General features: G+C 38.8%; 1 protein-coding gene across 3 annotated transcripts in view; it reads right to left on the bottom strand.

Annotated features, from left to right (window-relative positions):
• The window catches only part of robo1 (roundabout, axon guidance receptor, homolog 1 (Drosophila)), a 229,592-nt gene that overhangs the window by 195,584 nt on the left and 12,172 nt on the right, over positions 1-21,836 (bottom strand). For all 3 annotated transcript variants that reach the window (XM_085184211.1, XM_085184212.1, XM_085184214.1), the window contains exon 2: positions 8,983-9,107. In XM_085184211.1, coding sequence (XP_085040337.1) covers positions 8,983-9,070 — 88 coding nt within the window. In that variant the 5' untranslated portion in view covers positions 9,071-9,107. The remainder of the gene's footprint in view (positions 1-8,982; positions 9,108-21,836) is intronic.

The raw sequence follows: 21,836 nt of genomic DNA, 5'->3' as shown, positions 1-21,836 counted from the left end.
ATACACCTTCTAATTAAATTGGCTTTTAGCATCATTATGGAAAATTCAATTACAAAGTCTACTGTTACATGCAATATGTGCTGTCTGCGATTGGAAGTGCTTCCAAGCAAGCCACTGCGGTTGTTTTCCACTCTTAGCCATGATATATAACATCCAGTTAAGTCTTCAATGTTAGACTCGATATGAGCAAATACACTAAACACATTATATTTGTGGTAGAATACTATTAAAAATTACTGTATAACACTGAAATCCTTATTTTAAAGAAAAATATATAACACTGTCCACAGATCAAAGGAGTTGTTTTTTTTAAATGATTTTTGGTGTACACCGTTTTTCAGCTCCAACATTTCCAACAAGTTGTGATCTTTTAAAAAAAAAAAACTTTTTAAATAAAAGTCTATTAAAATCAGCAAAATCATTGTGCTACTCCACTATATATAGGCAGTGAGGGCAGCTTCTACAGGTGGATCCAAATCCCTAAATATTGCAATTTTCACTCAGAAAGAGCCTTAAAAATGGAGACAGGAAGCCTTCATCCTGCTCGCTTTTTCCTCATCGATTGTCTGCATGTCTGTGCCATTGTGCCTCATGGTGGCAGAAGCTAAAGTGATGGAGACAAAAGGCAGTTTGAGTATTAATTCAGCACTCACGTCTTCTTTCAGGATCTTTTCACATGCAAAGCACCGGGCTGCGCATTGGGCAGAAGGGGACGCTGACAATTACAGCCTCACATTGAGCCACCGTCAGAGACTCACTCTTCAGCCTGATTGACAAATGAAAGAGCTGAAATAGCTTCCATTTAAAATGGCCACTTGCCAGAATAGGGGGATCATCTCCAATATCTTGTCTCAAATGGGAAAGGGAAACGATGAGCGTGCATAGGAAATTGAGCTCACAATTCAGTACTTTACAAAGGCCATTCAGGCTACATGCACAGAATACCCAGTGGTACTGCAGAGGCTTTAAAGCTCAAATTCAATGGAACATCAATTAAGACAGAGCAGCGACTTTAAGAGAGGATTTGCATCCAACTGTTCTTTCCCGCAAAACCAAAACATTTTCATACTTTTCCAAGTCACCCACCCCCTGACAGATGCACAGATGAACATATACAAGGAGTGCATGTGGAACATAAACATACACTGATGAGTGAAAATTGCCTTTTCCATATGCCTGGAAATCCCTGAAATCCCTGCATGTGATTTCTGCAAGAACAAATAAGATGCTTATTGTCCCAAAAAGCACATAGGCAGGCACATGGATTTCCAATCATGAGTGTTGCTCAATTTGTCTGCCAGTCCTTCAATATATCTCCACAACTGAGTTCAGAATCCAAATCAACAGTTTGTAGAGACGGATGCCTTTTAAGCTCCTCATCAAAAGTGAAACTAGAACGACATGACTCCTGTGTGAGTGAGAAATGACAATGTTTTCCTGTTGTGGCAGTGTTATATTTTACTGACCTTGAAAACGTTAATATCCTGTCATTATTGCATGCAACTGTGCTAGATCCAAAAGAATAAAGCAAAAAAGCCAAGAGGAGTTTTCAATAGGCTGGACATTCAATGTAATCTAAACCAAAATCATAAAGCGATAGCTGTGACTACATAGGAAACAAGGAAGCATGTGATATCATTGCAATTTTGTAGTTTGTCTGCTTTCTTCATCATGACATTAAATTTAAAGACCACCCTTTGCAAGAATGCAATAATGTCTTCACACTGACTTAACAAATTCAACAACCTCGATGGGAAAAACCAGCAAAACAATGAGAAGCACACATGAACAAAAGCACATGAGAAATGCAATATGGCAAGAAAGAGTCTCACTGCTGAGTGCATGAGATGCAGGTAGCCGGAGCACAAACAACACAGGTATATAAAGAACAAGTACTTGTGTCTGAGAGCACAAACAGCTGCAGGGGACCTCTGTGTGCTGCTGTAGGAGCACAAACAGGTTCCTTAATGGAGAGCGGGGTGTGAGGAGAAATTCATTTGTGAGATGACACTCTCCCGTAGCCCCACAGCACAAACCCCATGAGAGGGATGTTTCAGCTCGGAGAATCAGGAGCGCGGGGGGGGGGGGGGGGGGATAGCAGTGGGGTTGTGCATGTATGTATGTATGCATTTGTGTGTGTGTGCAGGTGTGTGAGAGAGGGCCAAACCTGAGGTATGAGGTGAAAAGATACAAAGGTGCCAGTGTCATGTCTCTGTGGAAATCAATAATGTCTGCTGTATGCACAGCACATCATATCACGCATGCATACAAGTGTACACACATTCGCAACTGGGGAGAAATAATGTATGAAGGAGCTGCATGTGAAAAATATGTGCAGCTACACTGTTATTGTACCATCTGGTACTATAGTGCCAATTATATTTTATTTAAAACTCCTATAGGAGCCTAATAAAGAATAGACAGGAATATGATTTTTTCTCTCTCAAATGTGTCCACTGGAATGTTTCTGAATGAAATCATTAAGCCACAAGCTGAGTCATACTGTATGAATATTCAAGTGAAACACATAGTGCTGCTTGAAGGATGTTCAAAATTAGATTAACAAATGCCTTAAACAAGGTTTCCCAACATTTAGTTAAAATGCCTGTGGGGTTGCTGATGTATGCGTGGGTGGTAATGGTTATAATTAGTCAGCATATTTTATGATGACATTACAGCTTCAGCCATTTCTGTTTATCTTGCTTATAGTGCCGGAAATGGCTTGCACACACTTGGCAAAGCATGTGATATTAAAGTTTTTTGTAGTCTCATCATAGTTCACCTCTGTGCCTCTGTGGTATTTTATCTTTTGTTGCCTTAGAGGAAGTGTGACCTGAGCTAAATCTTACCTTCCCCTTGGACTAACTTTGTTACAGACCCATTCTTAATGGTAGGGAGCGGAGGTTCAAGATAAAGTCACACTTCATACGTGAGAAGCTATAGCAGAAGGTGTGAAATACGGAGAGCACTACTTCTAAGCTCAGAATATCAAATTTCAAGCCTGCGAGCAAAATATATTGCCAAAAATATGCTGGTTGTGTACAAAAAGCACCCTCCTTTCATTCACAGACACACAGCTCGATGGCAAAAAGAGAAAAGAACGATAATAAAACAAATGCCCAAATCTCCCACAGCAGATTTTTCATCATTAAATGATGGCCTGAGGGTGGAGGGAGTGTGATGAGGAAACACTGGCTTCTGCTCTGCTCTGTAATTAAATGGTGGCCGAATGAAGTGAGAGGCAGGGAGATGATAAGCACAGGGCTCTGTGCCCCAGGACAGAGGAAATGTGTCAGATGCTCCCAACAATATGGTTATCTGTGACCAAAGATGCTGTTTTGCAAAAACAAAGATGGCAGACAGATTGCCGCCATTTCCTAATGGAACACTGGAGGCTCTTACACAGAAGTGCAAAAAAAAAGGCATATTTACATGAAAAACAGAAAAAAAAACCCTCCAACAACAATATATGATTTTAAATCCGCTCAATAAGACAATCAATAATAACATCAGATACGTTTGGTTCAATTTTTACTCCCCAAGAAGCATAAAAGCAAAGACTTTGTTTTTCTGAACACAATTATTGGTAAATGGCCTGTATTTGTATAGCGCTTTTCTAGTCCCTAAGGACCCCAAAGCGCTTTACACAACCAGTCATCCACCCATTCACACATGTGATGGCAGCTACATTGTAGCCACAGCCACCCTGGGGCGCACTGACAGAGGTGAGGCTGTCAGACACTGGCGCCACCGGGCCCTCTGACCACCACCAGTGGGCAACGGGTGAAGTGTCTTGCCCAAGGACACAACGACCGAGACTGTCGGAGCCGGGGCTCGAACCGGCAACCTACGGATTATAAGGCGAACTCCCAACTCTTGAGCCACGATCGCCCATGTATCATTCTTAATGTTGCAACAGATTAAAAACACATGAATGTGAATGCACTAAAGACAAAAAACAATGGGAGGGAAAGTGTAAAGGAAAATAACGCACAGACCACAGCACCACAATTTCAGATGACAACACTGGGATCGGTTCGCTGAAATCAGTATGGACAGAGTTCAGAGGGAAAAAAGAGCACTGGTGTCTTTGACAAAGCTTTTTAATATGTCTTAATGGAATGAATAGTGTCACTAAACTGTATTGTTCTAAAAAACATTCTATCACAAGAATTTCATTATATTAAATGCCAAGCATTCAATTCTTCCTCTTCCTCTAATAACGCCATACTCTCTCTTGAGAAAAAAAAAATGAAACAGTGGTGGTGAAACGAGGATTTTTCATCTAAATACAATTACTGGGCATTTTGCAAAGTGCTGTGAAAAGCAATCAGGAATTACTCTTGAAAGTTGGCTAGGAGAGAAACAGACCTGGTTTTTAATGTCTGGGTATTTTATTCTGACTTTTTCATTGCTAAAAAGCTTTTCCTGCCCTTTGCCAAGCAGAGATTGTTGTATCGCTGCCAGTCAGGTTTAGAATTCTTTTGATGGGGATTGAAGATGAGCACAGTCATCCCTGAAAAATGGCTGTGACTCCAAGAAGTCACGTGACTGATGCTGAAACTGGCGGCTTCATTTTTTTTTTGCCGTTAGCCTCAAATTAAATCAGACATCAGAAACGACCTTCAAATATCTGCAAAGCCAATATGCTGACTAGGATGCATCGGAGAAAAAGGCCAGTGATCAAGATTTATGGAGTGAGGCTACTCTGTGCGTCAAGAGTGATACATGTCTCATCAACGGTGAAATGAAATGTCAAATTAGTTTGTGTATGCAGTACAGCTGTTTCAGCTCATCTACGCGGATGCTCTAACAGTAAACAAGATACAGAAACAAAGCGACCAAAAACTGCAGTCAAATGAGATCCAGAGAGAGAGAAAGGAAGGAAAGAATGAGTGTCAAATAGGGTGCTTATAGCACAGAACACTAATAAGGAGAGCGTCAGCAGGACAGTGGCAGCAGATCCATTCTCCTCCAGGCTTCATCTTGGCAGTACCTGTTATAAACTTCCTCTGCCGTCTCGCACAATTGGTTCTGTAATTTAAAAAGGTCAGCATGGCTCCTGTGTAATTCAGTACTCTCATGGTGCTGTATTAACCACATATTTAATCACCCTCGGGGTGGTGTGCAAGCTGAATATTGAATGTAAAGGGAAAGAGTGGGACCCACAGTACACCACGGGGTCTGGCTCTCTCACCTGACAGAAACCACTCACACTGTGGTGGCGCGGTTTAACTGTGAACATTGCTTAGTGTTTCAATTTTTTAATAGAAAAGCATTGGAAACCTGAATGTTTCTGCAGGAAAGTTTGTTTCTAGTCACACAATGGATGAGTAAATTGAATCAGTATCTGTTGCACTTTGAGTGTAACAGATGTAATATCGTTTGTTATGGATTTCATTTGTCTAGAGAATCACATCAAAGAGTAGATTCACCAAAAACCGCTGTATGAAGAAAAGAAAATTCTCCTTTATGGGACATGCAGAGCCACACATACTATATATTGAATGTTTGCTACAGTACAATGTTAAAAAATCAATATGAAGAAGAAATTTAAAGTCAAACTGCCGATGAAACAGAGAAAAGCCTGTATCTGTATCTGCAGTAAATGGACTGCACTAGATTCAAACCCTGGCCTGAACAAAAACTTTACGCCATATGGTTGCCTGATCAACCAAAACTGTAACTTTATTCAGTTGATATATAAGATACCCTGGAAATGGATTTGGCCTTTAACATGGGGATGTCAAAGCTGTACCGTTAAAATTGTATTCTGTACGTAATATTAAATAATAAAAGAAAAAACCTACATCAATGTCTGAAGCCATATTTGATACAAATATATTTGCTTGTATGGTTATATCACACATTTACACCCTTTCACCAAACACAGACAAGCTCATTATTTCTAACGTTTGCAAAAAAACCCTCCAGATCATGTTCAGCAACAACATTGTGTGAATTTGTGCTCGCTGAAACATGTGTGGATGGCAGCTACAGTGCAGTAAAGATTACAGCATGTTTACACAAATCGACTTTCTGTTGTATGCCAGCCAAATTTAACTTTTTTCATTAAAAAAAATAACTTTATGCATTAACTTTATCAGTCTTTGAACACTTTCAAAACATCAGTGCCCTACACTCAGTCCTCCAACTGAATGCAGCCTCTCAGAACACAGATGGAGGACTGAAGATCATGCTAACAAGCTGTTCAAGCTATGCAGTCTGAAACAGTCGAGATCTGGGAACGTGAGATACACTGACACCCACCACCATGATATCCCCATCCACAGTGTTACAAAGAGTACGTTTTCCTGCACTGGCCCCGAATAATGTCACTGAGTGCAAATTACTAGCTGTAGAATCTTTTAGAGCAAACAAAATTTTTTATGGCGTCCTATTTTTTTCCGCCAAAGTTAGACAGTACACATAATAATGGTGCATTACTCATGAATCAGACATGGTTAACAAAGAAGCTCGGAAAACCCAAATGATGAAAGTGCCCTAAATAAAGGAAACAGGGAGTCACTGCTTTCGGGAACAGCTGATATTTACATTAAAGCAAGGAAAATAATAGCACTGTCAGTCATGAAGTATGTAAAGATAAAAAAAAATAAAGCAGCGCTTTGAAATTTCTCTCTCATTGAGAAACACGGTCCTGATGGAATTCAGCTTTCCTAAATCTAGACACTACTGATGGCTGCCTTCCTTTGCTGACACATGTACAGAAGGTACAACCCGTGACTTAGATCTTAGGTTAAGGTGAATTGCCACTGAAGCTAAACAACAGGTGCCTTACATAAGAAAGAATGTCTTTTTTCATATCTTTGTTCCTGACACAATTTCGACTTACAGATACTTCACCCGCCACTTAGAATTCTTCTGGGTATCACCTTGCATCTCTTCAGTGATAAGCAATAGAGATAAGTAAAAGCCCTTGGTATAGCACTCTGATGCCATCAGATTGTTAAGCAAAAATGTTTCGATTCAATCTTAATATAGCTCCTACTGCTGCCAGTCATAGATCGTGCTCCAAGAGTGTGATTGAAAGCATTTCTGCCAAGGTAGCGATCCCTCATACACACACACTCACGGACACCATCACATCAGAGACCAGGGAGCTGCATACTGCCCTCTGCTTGACAAGTAAATTGCTTCCTAGATAGTGCTGGCGAAAGAAAATACAAAGAGAAGAAGGTGGTGGAGTGAGCATGGTTAAAGAAAATGAATGAGAGGTGAAAGGCAATAGAAAGAAGCAGAGTAGCCAGAATGAGAAGGTAACAGCAAGCAGTGAATGTGAAATGCTCTGCTAAGCAGGACTGCAAGGGCCTGTCGTCTTGCTGGACGAGAGCTCGGTGGAAAAAAAGAGAAATCAGCATGGTGGAACTGAAATGACTGTCAATTGCGGTGACAAAAACACATAGTGTGGGTGGTTCACTTATCTCAAACAGGGACATTTCAATAAAATGTCACAGGTTAGAAAATCAGTCATGTAAAAACAACCATATCTTAAAGTATACAAGACATGGAACAATTTAGATTATTTATCTCATAGACAGATAAGAAAAGAAATCTGTAAAAGTCAACAGACGAACTTTCAGATATTGATGACAGAAGCCAGTGAAGTATTCATCTAGCAATCCTGTGGATTATTTCAATCTATTTCCCACTGTAAAAAATGAAAGAAAATAAAATAAAAATCAATTTTTAATAACTTGCAATTTTCATAGGATGTGAAATCCTTTGGTGACCTTGTGAACTTGAACTTTTTTATCAGAAACTACAGAGTAATTCACTTTACTCAGTCATAACTAAGACTTGGAAAAAGTTCACCTCGCATACACTACAAAAACAACTCCTAATACTTGAATTCATGTGCTTTCAGTCTCATTGCCACACTTATATAAATCCAAGCATCTATCCATCTAACCATGCAGCTTCATGGCATCAATTTCCATGCAAGAAGATCCTGCAAATGTAACATGTTGCTGGTCTAGTACTTTTGTCCATATAGTGCATGTATTCAGTATATATACATATATGGGGTCAGGGATCTTCAAAATAACATCATCAAACATGTAGAGGACTCCTAAAGAAGTTGATAATAATGATCAGCGGAAGGATAAAGTTTTAGTAACATTTACAGTATACGTTGGACACATTTAATGAACATAACTGAATGGTGGCTGGATATGCAGCCCCCACCACAGTTGGTTTTTCGTTAATTCCTATGATTCCTATGACTCTACTTTATTTGATGTACTTTACATGTACATCAAATTCCCAAACAAGTGCAAGAAAAATTGTTTAAAACAAGACCATCTTACTGGCATAACTTTAGAATCTCTATATCTGTTTTACTGTCCATCTAAGGTTTCTGTGTATTTTTGTCCATCTGGTGGGCCTGTCTTTGTAACCCTTCCATTCTGTATTGTATTGTTTTACAAACCCAAGAAGAGGGAAGAGGTGGGTAAGGTGTAAATTATTTTCATACTGACAAGCAAAAGTAAGTTCATAGCAGTGCAAAATCAAAATTTTCTGAATATTAGTGTGTTCAAGCCACGGAGGGCCGTTACAATGTAGTGTACTTCTTTATTTTGTTGTTTGGAAAATCAGGGACTTTTCTCAATATGCCACAGGTACAAATACCTTTCAGTGAATCAGGAAGAGTTGTGCAATTAACTTGAGGTTTAGAGCTGCAAACGCTTTTACTTGTTGTAAAAAATGTCACCAAGAAAATTACTTTGTGCCAAAAAAAAAGTTGGCAAAAAAAAGTTATCTTAGCTCCAAATGACTCAGAATTTAAGTCCCATGTCAACAATAAGTCACTAAAACTACAAGAGCGGTGTCAAGCATACAATAAGTCAGACAGCCGTTGACTGACAGACAGACACAGACAAACCATAACGATGGAGGCAGACCATGAAGTCTTGATCACTGATGAGCAGACAAGCACGTGCTGAGAAACATGTCATGTCTTACCTGGGATTAAAGGAACCTCTTGACCCCAAGCCAGCCTGAGCAGGACCATAATGAAGAGGGGCGTGGCCCCTGACCATGTGCCACGCATAATGATGCTCACTGTCCTGGCATCACTTAAGGTCAAACTGAAAAAACAGATTAAAAACAAACAGTTAAACATCGGTTATATAGCTGGGAATTCTCTCACACATGTAAATACCAACCGGAAAGAAAAAAAAAGGTTGTGTAATGCATAAAATTTCCTACTTCTTACTTTCGAGAATCATAATACACAACGCAGCTCTCACATCCAAATGACTCACAATCTTTTAATGAGTTCCTTCACATTGTAATTCAGTGTCATTCAAATCCATAATTCTTTGTCAGAAGAGAGTTCAGTCTTGCTAACAATGCCAAGAAGGCTACAAATCAACTTTCTTTGTTGCAAAACTCTGACCTAGCATATGATTTTGTTCACAACACAACAGAAGTCGGTGTCAAATTGATTTCAGACGCGGGAGACAAAATGTCAGAGTTTAGTGGTGTGTGTGTGTGTCTGAGAGAGAGACAATGCTGCCATACTGAAATCACCTGCACATAGTGACAAGGACCGTCTGTGGCATGGAAATAAATCAGAGGATTCTCCAGATCAGCCATCTGTGGAACAACCTGGTCACCCTTGTTTGATTACATCCAGCAGGCCAGGCAGCCTTGACTGCTTCGTTTCTTGGTCTTTCAGACTTCCCTCCCTGCGCTGTGAGGCAGTATGATTTTCTCTTTACAGCCTTTTTTCCAGGCATGACATACTCCTTGAATTGGATATGCTTCAACAAAAACATGATGGACATGCTTTATCAAATATTTCAAGGCACCACAGCAGTGACTGAGTCTCTACAAGCATCGGATCATTTATAATGATGATTTATATTACCATTCCACAACAACCAGTGGAATTCAACATATGTATGTTGCAATGACAGTGAATTTGGCACTGCTATGAAAACTTTCTGGTTTCATATTACTTAATTCTTCCAGACTTGCATGTCTATTAATAACGCACTGAATGGACCATGTATTTGCCACTTATCATGGAAGCTTTTATGTCATTCTTTTCTTCACAGCTGCATCGATTTAGTCTTGCACCTATTTTATTTCATGGCTTTTGAATGAGATAAGTCACTGAAAAGTCTCTCTGTTAGATCTCAACGTTGGGGTTGCACCAAAATGTGTTTTCATTACTTTACTTTCATTACTCCTTCAGTGTCACAGCAGACTCTAAGGATTATGTGTTGTATTTGCACATTTGTTTCCATATGAGAATCATTTTCCTGCCTAATTGTCAGATAAAGTCCCAGTTGTTGCATTCACTACTCCTGGCCATCTGAATCCATACCATACTACCAGTTTCCTTGAAGACTAGCAGGCTAGATTCCCCCATTATTGTTGATAATTGTGTCAGATAAACACTGCATCTTCCTCTTGCAGGCAATCTGATAAATACCCAATTACCAGTAAGGAGATGGCTGTAACAAGTCAGTATCAGAGGTCTTTGGTTTGGGAATGGCATTGAGAGGACCCCCTCAATCCTCCATCAAGTAGGGAGCTGGATTCATAATTCAACTCATCACAGTGTTCCATTTGATTACTGAATGGACAAATTGGAGATAAAAGAAGATTTATTTGAGCCCTACCTCCTGGAAACTACAAACACACACATAAGGATGCATCACAGTCCAATTTAATGACTATTGCTCAGGACTCATTATTAAACATGCTTCCATCAAAGGGAATGCACATGTTTCGCTAGACTTGTTTCAGCGCCTTCGACTGTGTTCACTACAGATTCAGTTCGGGAGAAATGAAAGGACTTTATTGTCTCTTTTTATCTGACTCAATGACTGCTGAATGGATTCAAGCCAATTAATCAGGCACTGACAAGCAGCATTGCTGCTGGCTCAGTGACCAACTCCAACAAAAGACGGGAACCATCAGCAGAACAGTCGCTGCCCACAAATTGATTTCTGAAAGCCTACAAAACCAAGGCAATGCCAATCAAAACCTGTGGTTTCCAATTGTGACATATCCACATGACCCAAGCACTTAAACTCAAGAGGAATCACAACCTGTGGGTAAAATATTATCGAACATTAAGGAACAAAGACATATGTTTTTCTCAACTTGCAGGTATTTCTTGATGAACTAAGAAAACACAAAATCCATGTGAACTATCCATGAACCTGGAAATTCTCAGGTGAAATGTTTAAATACAGGACTGGCAAATAACTTTCAGGAAAGCTAAGTGGAGACCTCTGGTTATAAGAATGAACTTCACTTTACCTCTGACTGGGACTTCTACTTTTCATTGCTTAATCCTTTTTTTCTTTCATCTTCTACTTCTGATACTAACTGCACACTAACCAACAGTAAAGCAGCTTGGGAAGCAAAAGCACAGAGGGACAGCATCGGGGATGTATTGGCTGAAAAGGCTGAAACTGCCGTTGTCGAGTGCAATCAGCATAACAACAGACAAATAAGCTGACAATTACTAATGGCAGTTATTTGCCAATGTTTGTTTATTGTGATGCATCAGTTTTATGCTCATGTTTAAAGATAGTGTAATAAAAAGCCGAAAGACTTCAAGATTTCAAAGTATCAGCCCAACTGGTATGACATAAACAAATACAATAAATGCAAAACATAAAGTTAAACTGTGACATAAATGCATGGTATCATTTTGCAATAACTATTTGAAAGATTAAATTGCAAAGGCGTCTTGTAAAGTACTGGTTTGAGTGTACAAGCAGAAATTAGTTTTCTGTTCACATTTTCTCTTCAACACTTGTTGATCACATGATATAGTTTCACTAACCATAAAGATGCCCCATTCCACACTTTTTTAGCTCATGGATCACTTTATGCCAACTACCATAATTTCATCCATTCTTAGAGATTAGATGACATAAAGCACAAAAACATTAACATAAAAACATTATGGTTGATGGTTCGATCTCTGGCTGCTCTAGTCTGCATGTCAAGTATCCTTGGCAAAGTACTAACACCAGTGCATTCATTGGCATCTGAATGTGTGTGAATGTTAGAAAAATGTCAGAAAAAAGTGCTTGTATGAATGGCATGTTGTATAAAGCACTTTGAGTACTCAGGTAGAGTAGAAAGGTGCCATTTAAGAGCCAGTCAATTTAATAGTTAATATTTAAATCTGACGTTTTCTTGTTATTTTCTATCCAGAATAAAGTTTATTGCTAAATACTCTACCAACGTGCTTCTTTGCCGTCTTTCTTACAAACAAACACTGCTGATATGCTACCGCTGTTTTAAATATCTGGTCACCATTTGTCCCCAGTTTGAAGAGAACCTAAAATTTCAAATACTGACAAGCAATATTATCTTGGTGACTTTGATCAGAAAGCTCTTAGTCTTTAACCACAGGGTTAACAGTTCCATTATAGATCCTGGCCTCTCCGGTATTAATGAGTATTTCTATTTGCCACTGACCCTGCTTCTGAAATGCATCCGATGCCCTTCACAGCCTCATCTTAGCTGAGTGTGAGTGGAATATTGCTGAAAGTTAGCCAAATAAAACTGGATATTTTCCAACATTAAGGTATTTTTAGGATTAAATCGGTACCTTTGTTTCTTCCATGTTTCTTTGCCTTGCAGGACCAGAAAGATGATAGTCACATGCAGGTTTGTTTTTTAGAACACAGCAATAACAATTACCCACCACTGGGACAAAAATATCCACAGGGTTTGTTAACTCAGACTGCTATAGCTTCAGCAGTTAGAAATAAAATAGATAGAAATGCCTTTTTGCATGAAATATTGACTGTAGATGTAGATGTATTTCTGAAATTTATTCCTCACTATTTAAAGAAATCATATTTTCTTTTCTTTTATCACTTTCTCTGAATATTTTGGCACATCTGGAAATGGTCAAACAGATCTGAGAGTAGGTCAAACAGTATTATAAGTATTAAATAAATCTTCTAAGGTTTGCTATTTGTTCTGTGCTTTTTCCTGCTCTATAATAAAAAAACTGCTTTAGCGGTTCATCGACTACATTTTTTCTTAGCTTCAGATTCCAGAGTTAAGGATTAGTGCGCCATGTGCTATATATATATATATATATATATATATATATATATATATATATAAAAAGACTCATATGTACAGTAACTGGTACAACAATAGTGACCCAAACAAAAGAGCATGGGAATCACACTTTAATGAACAATGAGCTTCAGTTCATAGCAGTCCATTTCTGATTTGGTGAAATGTGCATAAACTGATAAAACCTACTGTATCGGAACAGGTTACAATGAATGAGTAAAAAAAGAATACATTTACATTACATGTGCAGTGGTCATCAATACCATTAAGGGGATTTGCTTCTTCTGTACATACACCTGCAAATCTCATTAGGTGTGGTTTCTCATGCTGTGCCATGTCAGCACTGTATTTTGATGAATAGTCCCTGTGCCTCTCATGCACTCCGTTCTCTGTGTCACCATGTCTTCTCCTTTCTCATAAAAATGCCAACACTGGATTAAGGATCTCACATTTACATTATGCTCCTTCACTTCATTACAATAAAAGGATTAACCTGCCTGGGTGGTGGAAAGTGATCGGTAAGGAGGGTGGATGACACGTGGCTGAACTGTCCTTCCCTCTTTGTGTAAATCATATCTCTCATGCTCCTCCAAGACCTGCTACCAATCTTCCACACTGCTGTGGGAACCACAGTGCAGACAGTGGCAACATTCAGGGACGAGAAACAAATCTGCAGCCATTAAGACGCCCTGCAGTTGACTTACATAATAGCATATGCTCCATCCATTCCACCGGGAGAGACCCGTCTTCACTGTCCCACTTTCTGTTCATTGCTACTGTATGTCATGTAGTGAATGATCATTTGGATTTGTTTTAATGGTGGACGCTACTAGCCTAGATAGAGGTTTTTATTCTGGTAAAGAAAAATTAGACAATAAGCAGATCCAATTTAATAGGCATCTCTTTGTCTAGAACCGGGAAGTTGATGCAGATAGAAGAAAAAATAAAACTCAAATCAGAGCTGAAGCCACTCCAGTATCTCTCCGGAGATGAGCTTGGTAACTTGGCTTCCTTATAGTGACCTGTCTTCTCATGAATGTGATCTTTCAAAAATTAAAAGCTTATTATTTCCTGGAGTGAGAAGCCAAGCGCACGGCCCCCAGCCCCTTCACTAGTGATGATGGATTAGTCCTTAGCCTGCACTATGGACCTGTCCCCATTGACTGCACAGCGAGTGATGCCACAGGCCTAAGTGCCTGCTATCAAGATGCCATCTTTGACAACTCTTAATTTATTTGAATAAAGGCTCCACCATTTCTTTAAAGGACAATTCCATTATTTCAGGATACAGATGGGTGGTTCTTTGATTTTTTCGAAGTAGTATTACCATAAAAACATCCAATCCTATTTAGTCCTATTACTCCATGTGGACATATTTTAAAAAGTTGGGCAAAGTGCTTCTTTCTGTAAACAGAAAACATACATTTGTTTTCTAATATCAATAAAACAGGCCTTTAGTTAATACAAACTTAACTTTATTCCCTTTGAGTGACTTAAGACCATGATTGGGAGATTGCAAAAGCTGTTACTCGGTGAGAAATGTCTCTCAGTGAAACAGTATTATTGAAGTCAGAAAGCACCAGGGAGCTATAGGTTCTGTGCTCAGGTTCAGTGTCCACAAGCTTAAAGTAGCCAAGGTTTTCGCATTATGGGCCCGTTCTTATGTGTCTGAACCATTTTCCCAGGGTCAGCATCATTTGGACGACTTACAGCGCAATTTGTCTGCAGTGATTGGGTCTGCCTGGGTGGGAACAAAAGCAGTCAGCCTGGCTATTGTGTCCTTTTGTGTCCCATATGTCAGAAGTCTGCTACACAAACAATGCAGCAACTGCCAAGAGCACAACAGTCATTATCGGCTGCAGAATCGCTGTCATTATCCTGCTGCAATCATAACTCTAATTACAAAAGTTGCTATGTAAGCAGGTAGATTATGCAATGTTAATTATGCGTGCACAATGCGGCAAGCGTATGTTCAAATGCCATTCTCTATTATGCCCCGCACAAAAGCAGCACACGTTTTACCCTCTGCCACATGCAAAGCAACACAGAGTCCCTTGATGGCCGGTTTAAGCACTCACGGTAGAGTCGCAGACCTCTGGTCATTAACAATATCTTATTAATAGTTGCTATTAATCATCCCTAACTATATTTTCTGTCAGAAACTAAAATTGATTAATTGATGGTCTTCATCCCACAAACTGGTCCATCTCATTACTCAGACTCACCTACATTGGATATCAGCTGGATGAAGATGAGCTGCAGGCATTTTCCAATTTAATTCACAACCAGTTCCCACATACTGCATACAGATTTGTAATTAACCTCTCACCAAACACTCTCAGATTTAACATCTGTCACATCCACCATATGACAGGCACAGAAACAAACTGTTAGATATAGAAATATACAGATAAAACTGATTAAAATGTCACACAGGCATGTTTACAACTGCACTAAGCTTACTTTTCAATTCCAGGCTAAACACGGTTGAAAAATGTGTGTTAATAAAATCTCAGAGATTTTATAGACAAAAGCTAGACAGTGGATGGTTTTCCTAAAGCAGAGCACAGGGCTTTTTGCATTAATCATCATGAGGGTGCACTTTCCCAACCCACTCTGGCAAATTAAATCCTCAGAATAATATCTCCATCATTGCTGTATTTCTATGCTCTGTCACAAGCATCTATCTGGGTTTGGAAAGGAGTGCAGCAGAGCCTGCCAACTCAGAAAAACCTGAAACCAAGGGGCAATAAAAAGTGACATCAGCAATGGGAAAGTTAATAGTGTGTTTCAGATGCACTTTCTGGAGGACGGGAGTAGCAGAGGTTTCATTTACTGTAAGTGACAGTGGCTGACAATCTCCTTCTGCCTTCCATATGCCCTTATGAATCTCAACCCGCTCTGTGTAATAACCTATAAATAGATAAGGCTTCCGGGGGGAGGGGGGGTTCTTTGACAGTTTATAATGTCTGGACATATACTGCATTTACAGTTTGTGTACAGATCATAGTAACACCTTGTTTTTCCTATTCATCTATTCACTGTGATGCCTGATTGAAACCGGGCTGCAGTTCCCTGTGGGGTTGTATGGTGTAAGAAGTGTCACAATGGTGGTTGTGTAAGACTACTTTTTTTTTTTAACTTCAGAGGTCTGTTTCTAACTTTACAGAGCTCATTTCAGCACAGCTGTCAGAGAATGCCTCAAGCTGAATAAACAGAATACAGAACCACGAAGGCAGACTGAAGACAACATGACTCCAGGCGTCTGTTTGAAATTGGGCCACAGGCACATTTTCTTCTGTTTCCTCCATGCTACATGTTCTCTTTCTCATTTATTAGCTAACATAACTCTTGCTGCCTCTGTAGTGAATTATCATGTATCATTTATCTTTACAGACCTAGTTAAGCTTTTTGTCATAACAGTATGATGTAAGACAGTTAATCCTGAAAATAAATAGGGTTCTTGTATACAACACAGCAATCTCTAATACAGCTTTATGGACTCCATTTTGCAATACTGCTCTAGGCCTGTATTTATCAAACTGTTAAGAAAACTTTATAATGTTTTACTGAGCAAAAGAAATAAATAAAATTGAAGAATAAGAAGCATTTATCAAATGACTTGATAAAGCGTAGGAGGAGCAGTTATGGAATGTATGCTTAGTAAGTGTCGGACAAAATAATGATACAGCAGTATCTTCTACAGCGGCGGTCCCCAACCCCCGGGCGTCGGACCTGTACCGGTCCGTGAGTCGTGTGGTACCGGGCCGCGAGAGTTGAGGCTCAGGTCTGAACTGTATGGTTTTCAGGGTTTTTATCGGTTTTCAGCGTTATTTTGTTATCGTTTTTAATCATTAACTCGGTTTTCCTGGGTCTTTTCACGTGTGTTGTGAATAAATCTTCTTTTTTTCGGTACCGGTACTAGTTTTATTTTGTTGTATTTATCCGCGATACCTTAAAGGCCGGTCCGTGAAAATATTGTCGCGCATAAAGCGGTCCGTGATGCAAAAAAGGTTGGGGACCGCTGTTCTACAGGTTTCTGTTATGATATGTTGTCATTACACTGTTATTATTTATTACTATTATTGTTGAAATTTAATATATTTGTAATTACAATTAAATATTCTCAGTATTCGACTTACCAGAGTCACTATTCCTTATCTCTATTATCAAATGAATGAGGTAAACATAAAGTAACTAACTAACTAAGAGAAGAAGAAACCCAGAATAAGACAAATCAGACAGCAAATTAACTAAATTATGTGTCAATTTAATGACAATAAATAATACAATACACAATTCATGCACGTTTAGGGTATTTTTTTCTCTTACATATTTGATAAATCTTAGATGACTGTTGTATATGGGGTATGGTATAAAAATGTCCTGCCCTGTTATTGTCATTATTCTGAGCAGAATATTGTATCAGCATTGTATTATATGTAACTGAATCCCACCCCAGAGCAGAAAAAGAAGAATTTATGCTTCTAATTATACTATACTTATTATACTTATTATTCTAGTTTATTCTCCAGTTCAGTAAAAAGTAGCTCTTTGAAGGACACCCTCTGCCTGCTATGCAATTTTATTTTGTAAACTTAAATCATAATTCTAGCATATGTACTCATCTTGAACATCTGTTTCATAGAACACAGGAAGAGAAACAAAGGGATTTTTTTTTAAATCTCTCTTTGCTGGGACCTAGATTTTAAATAGGTGACTTACACCTATACAGTTAAGGTAGGATTTGGCAGGTGTGGGAATCCTAACTCTCCAGAGTTGGAGCTGAGCTGTGCTGCTGCTCTTTGTGTTAGCCAACTAAATGTAACAACCTATAAGTAGATGGTGTGCAGTCATCATAACTAATTTGCTACTCAGTGTAACCCTAACATCACTTCACACCAGTGGAACATTGTGCATTACTGTAAACTTCACCAAAAGTTTGCAAATTAATCATTATATCCTGTCTTAAACGTCGCAGCACTGCCAGTCAACCAAATAGCATAGTTCAGTTTGTTTTGCAGGACTTTTCACAATATGAAAAAAAAAAAAGAAATAAAAATCTTACTTCAGCAACACATCATAAATTCAATAACATTCTCGGATAAATAAGGCAATTCTTAGCAAGCTTTATAATCTTTTATTTAATGTCACTGAGCAGTCCCTATCTCTCTTCTTCCTCTCCTGTTTTCTTTCATCCTTCTCCATCTCTGAGTAAAGCTATCTCACATTCCTTTCTCTCCCTGAGAAATACAGCAGCTGTATCTTTAGCTGGCAGACACATGTGACAAACTGCATGGAAACAATTTGCGTGTTTGATTAAATTTTCTAAGCATTTCAAAATGTTGCCTTTGAAATTGCCTGCCACTTAAAAGAAAGTTACTCTCTTTACACTGGCTTTTTCTCTGTAGTGCTACCTAGATGCTGAAATACTGCGACTCCTCCACCAAAAACGTTGTTCCAGATCATTCTGGCACAGTCTATCCTCAGAGTATAGTGCAATGATGCATGAATTATCTTTGCCATTTTCATCGCTTAATGTGCATTTAGCAGTAATGGATACACCAATGCATTTCATGTTTTAGTTTTGCCTCCATTTAGCTCCAAACCAGTTTAATTTGAATTACAGCTAAGACAATAAGCATGTTATGAAAATGTAAGTACAGAAATTAGTACTGAGAAAGTACCTAAATTTGTGTTAAAATGTAGATAATAAAAGTTAAAAGTTGTGAAAAAAGCAAATATTCAAGTATAGATACTGAAAATTCTACTTAAAGTAAGAAAGTATTTATACTTCATTACTGTCAGTTTCTATGTTTATCCAATCACATGGCAGCAGTGGTTTTAGGGATGTAAACTTGAGTACGATGATCTGCTGAATTAAAAACTGAGCATATTATGGAAATCTGAAATAAATCGAGCTACACAAACTTTTGTAGGTCTTTGTAGGTTTTTAATTTGCCTTTATAAAAGGTCTCTAATGACGATACAGGGTAACAGTAGTTTGCTTGGCTTTTGACAGACAATAAAGATAATCACAGATTCATTTACAGCAACATATTATCCACACACCGTTGTCACAGAATACAGTCAGAAGATTCCATGCAAATTATAGCTTGAACAGTCGAGTATATATTTTATTAAAAGATTACATAAAGACAAAACATGGTGCTATGGAACCTTACATTCATCCAGTCAGCTTATCACAGTAAAGGGCAGAATGTTGGGGGAGAAAGATGATTTAAGTGACTTTAAGACAACAATCTGGGAAGACAACAGTAACACTTGTTGCAAACAGAGTGTGCAGAAAAGCATCTCTGACATTGACATTGAGTCACAATGGGACTACCCATATAAATAAAGGTTAAATGAATTACATAAAAAACCCCAGCAGCACAAACCTTGAAACAGCTGGGCTACACCAACCACACCAGGCGCCATTCCTGCCAGCTAAGCCCAGGAAAATGAGAATACAATTTAAATGTGCTTCCCCACAAATTGGGCAATAGAAGATTGGAAAAGTGTTTCCTGTTCTGACAAGACTCCATTTATAGTGCCACATTTTGATCACAGGGTCTGAATCTGGTGTAAAAGACATAAAAGTATGGACACGTCCTACCGTCTATAAAAGGCTAAAGCTGGAGTTAATGGTATAACAATATGAGGGATATTTTTGGCACATTTTGATTCCTTAGTCCTAGTGACAACTGACCACCCATCCCTCAATGATCATAGTGAACCCATATTCTGATGGCTTCCGATGGAGAATTAAAGCAGTTTTGAAGGCAAAAGAGAGCTTATAATGATTCTAATGTTTATAAGTCATAATGATTACAAGAGGGCACCGATCTCAAGAAACTGATACTGTAAATCCATCATGAAAATGGACCAGCTGTGAAATGGATACAGTTCTTTCCTCCCCTTTCAACATTCAAACCACTGGCCCTGAGAATTCATAGTGGTAGACTTTCACGCTCCAGCAAACAGCAGACAAAGATCAAATGTGTGATATGAGACATGAAAACTACACAGGGATAAACAGCAGCAGCTGCAACGACTGCCACAGAGCAGGAAAGAGAGGAAAAAATCAGGTAGATAATGAGAACACAGTGGGTTTGCACTGCCTTGTTGCTGACAGACAGGAGCAGTGGTCCTGAACATGTACGTGGTTCAACAAGGCTCCGACATGGTGAGCCTTTCTCCTTGGGACTGTCAGCCTTCAGCCGAGCACATCATCTCTCCATGAGGATTTCAACACATTAGCCTAAGCCGGGTGCACAGATAGTAACAACAGAGAGTGTATCGTTGACAGGCAGGCACACAGTACCCAATTAGAGCTATCACACACACACTGTAATTAGCAAGACTGACTGATTTCAGTTTGTGTAAAATGTATTCATATTATCCAGATTACAAATAAGCACATTCATCTAATTAGCTCACGTAGCTCACAAGCTTAATTAAAGTTAATGCATTATGATACTCCAAAATCCAGAGATTACAATGCTCCAAGGTTCTAGTTAATTAGAGTATTCACACACTGACAGGCAGTGATCCCAGCTTCCTTTTCCCTTAGCCAATTAAAACAGAGGGTCAAAGTGGACAAAAACTTTGTTTCTCTTGTTTTGGAGGTTTTTCCACAAGCATCTGGTAAATGTAATGTGCTCAGGGAAATGCTTAACAGACTCTTCTTTTGTCAAAATGTGCTTTTTCTGTTTCAAACTTTTTGTCTTTTTCTCCACAAAGTGACACTGCCAGGTAAATCAAACTGGCAATTACAGAGTCCTACCTTAGAGTCAGGTTATGAAAATAACTGACAAAATCAGATTCATGCCTCTTCATTTATCTTTACAGTGGCAGCCAAATAGAAAGAAGACTGAGCTGAATATTCATTGACTTTCCCACTACGCAGAGTTCACTTTGCACTTACATGCTCTGCAAAGCTGCATTAACATAAAGTCTCTTATAAGAGTATTGCAGTGTTAGCAGGCCTGCTTTGTTACGGATGGTACTTTAAATTTGAAAGAAAAGTGCCAGTGTTAATTTGTTGATAGGGCAGGGTATTAAATCTGAAAGTGCTAAAAACACAAGCTCTTTAGATGTTGCCCTTGTTAGTATTAGCCTCGTCCTCTCAAGTGTAGGTATCACCTGCTCTACTAAATCACACACCTACAGAAACACATGCTGGCACACACCTACATCTCCAGTGTATTTTATCATTTGAGTGCATACAAGGACAGAGACATCAAAAGAATTCATTTAAAATGCATCTCAAGTTCCATTAATAGGCTGTCAAGAGAGAATTACGATATGGACAGAACATGGGTTTTTAAAAGTTGTAAAAACTCTTTCTTGGTCAACTTTTTTAAAAGTTTTCTTTCTGAAGGTAATTGGGAAGATCAATATCGCCTCAGATCTGGGGTGTTAAACATATACTGACTATGGTTGTGATCTAAACAGTCAGTCCTTAAATCTTCTTTCTCTGTCACACAAAGCGATTTAGCTCTCATTGTTCATGTGTTTTTTCCCCCTATTCTTTCCTAACCCAAACTGTTTGAGGTACACTGTCTTCAAGTCCCTGCTCAAGGGTGAATTATTGTGTTAATGTTATTCTATAAAGTGCCAGAAGATGACTCATGATTTGGCACTTTGTTTAAAAAAAAAAGATGAATTAAACTGAATGAAAAGTGGGAAATATGAGACTCTTTAAAATTGTCTCCTGCAGAAAGTGCATGCTTCCTGATGAA

The sequence above is a fragment of the Neolamprologus multifasciatus genome, chromosome 14 (genome assembly GCF_963576455.1).
Source record: "Neolamprologus multifasciatus chromosome 14, fNeoMul1.2, whole genome shotgun sequence".
Lineage (NCBI taxonomy): Eukaryota > Metazoa > Chordata > Actinopteri > Cichliformes > Cichlidae > Neolamprologus > Neolamprologus multifasciatus.
Note: the sequence above shows the minus strand (reverse complement) of the source record. Positions and strands in the feature narration are given on the sequence as shown.